This window comes from Apium graveolens, chromosome 6, assembly GCF_009905375.1.
Source record: "Apium graveolens cultivar Ventura chromosome 6, ASM990537v1, whole genome shotgun sequence".
Lineage (NCBI taxonomy): Eukaryota > Viridiplantae > Streptophyta > Magnoliopsida > Apiales > Apiaceae > Apium > Apium graveolens.
This window is the reverse complement of record NC_133652.1, coordinates 145492473-145502076: the sequence shown is the minus strand read 5'-3', so window position 1 is coordinate 145502076 and position 9604 is coordinate 145492473. Positions and strand designations below refer to the sequence as shown.

General features: G+C 31.1%; 1 protein-coding gene across 1 annotated transcript; it reads right to left on the bottom strand.

The window, feature by feature from the left end:
* Positions 1-4593: 4593 nt before the first annotated feature.
* On the bottom strand, positions 4594-9388 carry LOC141668416 (putative CDP-diacylglycerol--inositol 3-phosphatidyltransferase 2). Its single transcript, XM_074475300.1, has 11 exons — positions 9229-9388; positions 8927-9050; positions 8531-8615; positions 8379-8428; positions 7342-7381; positions 7145-7189; positions 6994-7059; positions 6744-6858; positions 6594-6650; positions 6403-6501; positions 4594-5159 (listed from the first exon to the last, which is right to left on the bottom strand). Exons 2-11 carry the CDS (start codon positions 8973-8975, stop codon positions 5100-5102), a joined length of 666 nt encoding a protein of 221 aa, XP_074331401.1. The 5' UTR covers positions 8976-9050; positions 9229-9388; the 3' UTR covers positions 4594-5099.
* Between the last annotated feature and the right edge of the window lie 216 nt (positions 9389-9604).

Genomic DNA, 9604 nt, shown 5'->3' with positions numbered 1-9604 from the left:
GTCCAATAATGTCAGTTGTTTTTTTGAGATAACTAAAGCTTTTTGAAGCCAAAAACTTTGCTGATCTAGTAAGTTGTTTTTTGAGATAACTAAAGCTTTTTGAAGCCAAAAACTTTGCTGATCTAGTAAGTTGTTTTTTGAGATATCTAAAGCTTTTTTATGCCAAAAACTTTTTTGATCTAGTAAGTTGTTTTTTGAGATATTTAGAGATTTTTGAAGCCAAAAACTTTGTTGATATAATATCACTTCCTAATCTCTCTTCTAGTGATGTATTAAGTGGGATATTTTGATAATTAGCAATGGTAATAATCCGCGGAACTCTTTTGTTGTGTTTGGTTAGGGTGGATGGAATGGAATGCAAAATATTAATGAGAAATAATAGATAATGGAGGGATGATTTGAAAATGAATAAATTAATGAGTGCAAATTAGTAATGATAGAAGTTGTGAAAAAAAAATGAGTAGAGCAAGGAATGTGATATTTCCTCTCAAAATTAGGTGTTTGAATTTTAATTTAGGGTGTTACGAAGGGAAGGCAGGAAAGAAAAAAAAAATGAACCACAAACATTTTGTAGTTCAAATTTCATTTGATTCCATTCTATCCATTTTATGTCCCATCTCCGGTGAATACTAGTTAAGGTGAAACTCGTTTTAGGATTGGGATTGGGCAAAGTCGATCATACAAAGTACAAACTAACAAAACAAAAAGTTTTGTTAAGCATAAAGTTGACAGTAAAGTTTTTACATAAAAATAATTATGCTACAAACAGTGTGTGAAGTTTTTTACCGAAATTTAAAAGCAAAATGAAGTTACCTAAAATTAAACAGCAACTTTGCTAGAATTTGCATCCCAAAAAGCTGGTGAGAGCAGCAAATACGAACTTGTTAAATAAGCTAGTTCTATAGCCTTTCAATGAAGAAATTAATTTTGTAGTTGATAAATAAACACCTGTGTATTTTCCGGTTGGTTCAAATTTGTGAGCATAGTTGATGAATAAAGTAATCTAAGAAAATACAATAGATTATCCGTTTGCAAAATCAGCTGCTGGACCGTTGGATATAAAAAACAATACACATGAACCGAACATAAAGGTACAAGAGAAGACCAAGAACAATGAATGAAGTCGTTCTCTGCTGATTGACTCCGAATTTAGAAATGAAATGATGTGACAAATTAAGGGTGAGTACATCACCCATGATGTGTCATATTTTAATCCCCATTTTAACCCCAACCTTGTCCTAAATAATAATGTAGCCACTGGTATATTTTATGTGGCCACATGACCACTTGTTGACGACTCCTCCATATATTTTATATACTCATCTAGCTACTACAATATTGGGAGTCATCAACGTCTGCGCACATGTTGAATTTTAAAAAAATAAAATAAACAATTCTGTCCATTTTTTCTGATCACCCTAGTAGTAGTATTAGTAACCTCAATTGTCAATTATTTGATTTTATAGCTTCCGGGTCACTCAAGTATCCTCCACAGAGATGATGATGGCTTTGTCAATACCGATAATAATATCTACGATTAGATATCTACAATAATAAATTATTATAAATAATAATTCAATATGTACTATTTCAGAAACTTAGTATTCACTATTTTTACAAATAATATTATCCTTGTATTTTACAATAAATAATATTTAAATTTAAATTAAGACTAAAGTAAGCAAAGAACACTTTATAATTTTATGTCAATTTATATACATCATTTTTTTCCCCATTTTGTATACTTAAATTAATATATATAAATATAATAAATAATAAATTTTAAAATTATATTATAAATCTATACTATCTATACTATAATAACCAGAATGGAGTACAATTTGGTTCAACGGTTATTCCCTAATTTTGGTTATTAAGAAAATAAATAAATTGAATTATATATCAGCTAAACTACTTAAATTGTTGAATAATTAGATATAGTATACTTATTTTACTAAATTACGACCACAACTTAACTATTATTAAAATAATAAATATATAGTGTTATATACCCGCTAAACTACTAAAGTATTAAACTACCAATTTAAGTCTACTAATCCTACTAAAATATGACCACAAATTATTCTATTATTTTTATTATAAATTTATATAAATATTTTAAAATTATAATATGACAAGATAAATAAAAAATTTAAATATTAACGAGATATGTGCATATAACTATAAACACACAAATTGCGGATTGTGCAACGAGATACATTTAACTCCTAACATTTCGTAAACTTTTTAATTAGTAAACCATGTAAATATCTAAAGTAAAATAAATATATATGTACATAAAAATTTGGCAAAGTTTGTGGCCATTAAAGTATGAGGAGGGACTTCATATCAGAACAGAAGCTTCTAATACAGCCAAATAATTATAATCAAACTATACACGCTGCTTAATAAAAGCTTTTCGCTCCTTCCAGGAAATTAACTTTCTTATTTACGCAGCAACTATAAAGACTTGGGTGAAGTCATAAGAATAGAAGCATCTATCATCAACCCATCTCTCTCTCTCTCTCTCTATATATATATATAGGTATCACTTGTTGTTATTAAGTACACCATATATACATACTTAAACACGCACGCATACAAATGGATATGTGTAGAGTTCATCATGTAAAGAGCCAAAGCATGAAGAGAGACAGAAGAAAAACAACAATGAGCATCAACAAAAAGCCTGTCAAAGTTGTCTACGTTTCTACTCCTGTCAAAGTTAATATTTCTGCCTCCAATTTTAGAGCTCTTGTGCAGGAACTCACTGGCCGGGAATCTGACTTGTCGCGGTTCGACGATTTTAATAACGAAAAAAGTTGGGAGCGCCAAGACGATAGCCATAGTCATGATGCAACACCATCTAATAATTCGAATTATTCGGATAACGGAAACAGTGATGATGTTACGAGGCCAGTGATTTCGAGTTCCTCGGTTAATGATAGTAATTATGGAAATAATGAGAATGTTATTAGGCCAGTGATTCATGAATTTCAATCGGTGGCAGCAACGGTGGAAGATTATTTATATGAATATTCTCCTTCGAGTTCGGAATCTTTGTTGGATTCATTTGATGATGTGGTTAGTTCTCAAATTGTTGAGGAACTGGAGCAAATGTTTCCTTCCAATTTATTTGGTTATGAGTCTTGTATTTCTCATGAGAATGATGTTCTTGGAGATGTTTACGGTGCGCTCTAGATTCAAGTTTGATATTATTCTTGTATTTTTTTGTATGTATTACATGTTTGTAGTTGCATATATTTCATATATATTTTTTAATATATTAATTAAGTGCACATAAATCACGAGGCCAATTCTTAAACTCTCACAAAAAAGATGCGAAAGGGTAAAAACTCTGGTACGACACCGAGTACCAGCTCCGACCTCTACACCAAATATTATATTTGGTATTCCGTCCCATTTAATTATATACATTATTTTTTAGCACGCTTTTTAATACTTGTTTAAAGTATAATTTCATAATTATTTTTTTAAATATTTTTTTTCTCAATAAAAGTTTTATATTTAAATTTTTATTCAAAAAAAAACATTATGAAACTATACATTATAAAAGTCTCGAAATACGTTCAAATAGTGCACATATAGAATTCGTTAGGATGGAAGTAATATTAGTTATACAACACAACTTGTTTTTGTGTTCAAATCTCTTTTCAATATTTGGCAGTTTGAAATGTTATAAAAGTGTTCAACTGGGTGGGTGTGATATGTGAACAAACATTCAGCTATTAGTACTAATAATAAAGTAGTCATTACTCATTAGGGGGCGGCTAAATCCAATTATTGGATTCTGTATGTATTGATCGTCAGTTCAGACTGTAGTAGTTTATGTGTGAATACTGAATACCGTGGATCTGGAAGACATATGACTACTTGCTTACGTCAACGATGACGTCCTTGTGATCATGAAATCTATTTAGAATTTAAAGTCAAAGCTAGAACCTAGAAGATGATGCATTGCATGAATCATGCAGATAAAACAATGTTGGCAATGCAACTTTTTTAAGAAGTTGGTAAACATCTCTTCCATTTTGTCGCTTTAAAATTAAAGAACGTAGAATAAAAAGATGGACTGCAGAATATCAACTTTATACTTCTTATTCTGTGTTTTTCATCCGAACAATTTAGTTTTTCTTCTTATCAAAAATAACGAACACGTAAATGAATAGTATCGAATATAATTACTGCATAAGTGGTTAATTCCAAACAGTTTTAGATGAATTAATAACTTGGGCTGGACAAGTAACCCAGGGTACATTTAACCAATCTGAGAATGTTAAGATACTTGCAAAATATATTTTCACATTTAACCAAACTGAAAAACTTAAGATACTTGCAAATGCAAAAACACATCTTTTAAAAAAAGCAGTTGGAAAAGTATCAATAAACCACTGCCTAAAAATCCATCACCGTATTCCCATTAAAATACTTGCAAATGATATATTACTTGATATACACTTCACAGATTCATACGATTATAAACATAATAAAGTAAATGTGTCGTGTGAGGATTTGAGATCACCTTGTCACTCGTTAATTTGTGTTTGGAAGTTAGGCAACAACCCAAGTACAGAACAAAATGTCTGAAACTAGATCCCTCTTGTAGATGGTTGGTTACCTAAAAGTATAAACATGTCAAAGTTTACAATTCTAATAGTTCTAGTAACCAGTTCTACATTCCAAACAATATTCCTCTTGCAGGAAAACAAATGAAATGCAAGGGGAACAAATCTCAATTTAGATACAGAAATCCATGTAAAATTAGGAATTTAAACATCTAGATTGTGATGTGAATCTCCTGAATAAGCTTGTCCACTGATCCTTGGCTGAGAACCAAAATCAGACATTAGAACATATGTGCCATGCTGAGAATCATGAAAATACTTTAGCAGTAGAAGAAAACATGATACACAAGCATGCCAGATATTTTTGAAAATAAACAGCTGTAGCCACTTTCACGCAAACCCGTTGCAGCTGGAAACACATTCCTATGTTCAACCGAGTGGAAACTCAAGCACCAACTAAGGTAAAACCTGATAGTAAAGTACAATGCAGAGCAACCTTTGCTTTTTACCGCCCTAGTCCTTGTTCTTTTTGTTGATATCATAAAGGACGCATAAATCAGCAGCTGTCTTCATCTGGAATAATGAAAATCAATGGCAATGATTTTAATTATGATTAGAGAATAGACAACGCAGTTGGAAGAAAAACACATTATAGATTACTATTTCCGTAACTGCTTGTAAAGCAAGTTACAACATAAGCTAACCTCGAATCAATTCATTCCCATTTGCTTCAACTATAGAAAAGAAAGCTAGGAAATGATTACTTTTATTCTATTATTTTCTTGTATTGTGGACAGACAAAATATAGATGGGAAGAAACCAATTGTGCAAGTGAAGACTTTTACAATTTACATATAAGAGGCCACTTGCATTTCTATCTTCATCCTACTTCTCTTGCACTGTGTTATTTGTAATACTACATATTTTTTACTGCTCCTCCCACATCAAAACATTTAGTAGAACTCGATCAGTATGTAAGAAACTGAAGAAAAAGAGGAGAGGCAAATAAAAAAGAAACTTACATGTATATCGATTAAATAGAACATCTCATATGTTCTTCAAGACAAGTTACATCAATTTCTAGATACATGTAAAGTTTAGTTTCGACCATAATCAGTCTTTAGATATGATTTAAAATTTCTGGCAGTAGTTATTGAAGTATGTGCTTAACACTGTGACTAAAGTTTGACTGATGACATGTGACCACATTTATAAGCTAGCTTGACCTAAAAAGAGACTCTAGAGAAATGCAGAGAGTCAAAATTAGTAGAGTTTCATATACTCGATGAATCTTAAAGCAAGCACGATGCAAGTGGTTAGGGCTTATCTTTTATCATCCCATACTGAATTGTAAGGTGTATAAGCCTAATTATTCAAAAAAAAAAAATAGAACCTTAAAACATTTCTTATACAGTAATCTACCAGAAAACACAGAAAGTAACTATAATTACAAGAAACTATATTTAACAGCTAAAGCAACGTTTATAGCAGGAAGGCAGGAATTATCAACTTGTAAAAGCTTGTCTCCTTTTTCACCTCCAGCTTATTTTTCCTAAACTAATTATTAAACCTCGTATACTATTACCAATATCATGTAAAACTTGAAACATTTTCAGTTGACCAACGCAAATATATTCTTCATTCTCGAAATTATAAGGACTTTAAAAAGCTTCCTCGAACATCACATTAAATTCTTTTAATGTTTTTACAAGCCTGGAAATTCCGTAGGATAAAAAAAAGCACCACGAGTTTTCTCTGAGAAAAAAAACTCCAGTAAATATGAGTTTGAGATGAATTTTCAGGCATTGTTTGTTACCTGTATGAAATTGACAGATTGCTTGATTCCCCACCCGAAGAGAAGCAAACCAAGAAAAATGGAATTTAGTAAACTTTGTCGAGCGAACCCCACAAGAACCTAAAAGAAAACAAAAATATATGTAATCTAATGTCCCTGTTAACTAAACCTTAAACTTAAAAACTTGAAATTTTTATCAAATCAAAGCTTACGTCAGTCATATTTTCAGTCTGGCTGTTTGCCAAAAGAAACAATGTTATGTATAGAACCTGCGGAGATTGAAAAATAAAAACTTATTCATGCGACATAACGTTTCTACACAACAATTTTCATATTGTAAGATTCTACAAACAGAATCTCACCTCACATGCAACACAGCAATAACCCATAAACATCCTATGTCTGTAGTATGCCTTGAATAGCCAACTAGTGCTGTCTTTAACATCTTTATGACTAGCTTTGCCTACCAAGAAAGTACTGCAATGAAAAAATGGTAAAAACAGAAGCATTCTAAAAACATCTTCGATGAATGACAGTCACTCTACAAGTATAATTATCTCTGCACATGTTAACGGTCTAATGTATAAAAAACAAAATTGAGAATCCAAATACCTATACATTTGCAACCAATGGCTGGCAATATCTAGAGCAAGCAATGACATGAAAACAAAGCCAGGCCTGAAGGAAAGAAAGTAAACAAACTTTACATGCAGAAGCTGAAACTTAATAGAACTAAATAATTACAAATATAAATGATACAAACCTGTAGACTTGTGAAAGAATTACCAGTAGACAAGCTGTACTAATCCTGTAAGACACGTCATATAGAACAACCAAGTGGGCAAGGAAACATTATGAAACAATTAATGAAGATGATAGGAAATAAGTTTGCGACAATTACAATGTTTAGAAAGATAATAACAATTTAAAAGAAAACCAAGAAAGTCTTATAGAAAATACCTATCTGTCACCATATCCAAAACAGCTCCAAAGGTAGAAACTATACAAAAAAAGAAACAGAATCAGTTGCACATCATACAACTCCACTTTCATCACATTTGACATATATGTTAGGCACTCTATTTGTATTAAATATTTAAACCTGCATTACAATATGTAAGGCATATATGGCACCCTCTATTCATTTACATTTTACCATACATGCTAAATTGAGACTGCTAATCCATGTTAGGAGAACATGCATTTGATAAGCCTGATGATCTTATATTCATCATGTATAATTCAACTAAGATCATGCCAAGAAGGGAAGAGGCGATTAATTTACAGAAAAATCTACACTTACGCCAGCAATTCTACCTTCTCCAGTGTCACTGTGACTAGCTAGGACCTAGCAAAAGTTTCAATTAATCTCATGTTCTAATTAAGATCCCTCAAATTCAAAATCTGATATTCATATGCAATCACAAACAATGATTAAATTTTCTGACTAAACAATTCAATTACAATATCCTAAAATTTTAGTGAAATAACAATCTGAAAGAATACAACAATTTTTAGTTTCCATTCGTATCTCATATTTACGTACTCTCACAAGTGAAATTCCTTGGACACATACTCAATATATGGAAGTCAAACAAATGAGAAAAAAGAAAAAACAGAGGTAACAGATTGTTGTAGAGAGGGATGAGAATATCTGACTTATCTTACTTTAAATCCTATAATTAAGCCTTAAACTAAGATATATCATGCATAAGGTAATAGACTAATACAAAAAATGTACGTTCACTTCATCAATAGATGCAATACTAAGTCAATCTTTTTTTCCGTACTTCCTCCTAAACCTGGATATAGTGGAATGAAATTCACATATGGGGAAAGTAGCAAAGACGGATAGGTACTCTGCTGTAGTTTAATAAACAGGTATAGCTTCTTAATGGTATTAAATTAAACAACACTAACCCAGACCAAGCTAACACATTATATAACTTGGAAAACAACATATCTTAACTTGAATTGATATTCAAATAACCTCATACCTTGGTTAAATTTGCGGGCAAACCAGCCATCCAGTGCATCACAGACAAAGCTTCATTATAAAAAAAAAAGCAGTTAAACAACTACTATGCAGCCAACAAACACAAGGCAAGTATAATAGAGAAAAAAACTATAATACAGCATATTCCCGCACCTGATGAAATAGAGAAGAGAAAAAAGCTTTCTGTCCGAAAAACATATAGCAAATGCAAAAATATTCATTAAGATTCTTATGTATCCTGCAGAACCATAGACACGTAAATCTTCATCAGCAAAATAGCAAAACACAAGGTTAGAAAAACATATGTATGGTATTGTATATAGTTATAAAACTGATCTATGATTATTCAATAGTAATGTTTTTTTAAAGTTTTCCGCTACTTCTACGATGCCTATTGTACCATCAATGCCTAACTGATTATATATTGAAATAACAATTCAAAAGTTACATACACAATTACTACACATTGAATCTAAAAATTGTGATCCCGTGATGTTCGATAAAAAAAACAAGTACATAACTAAAGGCGAAAAACGTAAAGCCGCATACCGATGATGTTAGGAATGTAAAGATAGACGGTGATTGTTGGAGCAGGCATGACGGAGAAGTGAGTAAGTAACGATCCAGATGTAATGAGAAGAGTATAAAACTCAACTTAGGGCAATGTAAATCCCTAATTACAACACACAATGCAAACAGATCAAGTAATTGAAGAAATGAAACTACTGAATTATATAAATAAAACAACACCAAATTGCAAAAACAAAATACAAAAGCAATTAAATTAAATATTGGTGGTGATTCATAATTGATAAACAGAAATGCAATTTATAAAAATTGAGGAAACTTACAAAATCGATTGCAAAACATCTGAAGGGTTTTCCAATTTGATTTAGGATTACGTGGTACAGAGTACAGACTGTCTTGCCGCCGCCGCCGCCGTCTTTTTGGGGGCTACTTGCTTCGCTTGCCTTTGGGTCTATCGTCTTGTTCTACCCGGCGTGTTTTCTACTTTCAAATTCTTTACTGTTTATTATACTTCTTTTTTTACTTTTTCTATTTTCGTTATAATTATTAAATCAGAATTAAATGGTTTAGGTATCATCAATCATTTAAAAGATTAATCCGAATAAAATGGGATATATTTTAATAATTGTTAATTGTTAATATACTAATCTAATAACCTTATTTATGATAAAATTTACAATTCAAAAATAATTTATAGTG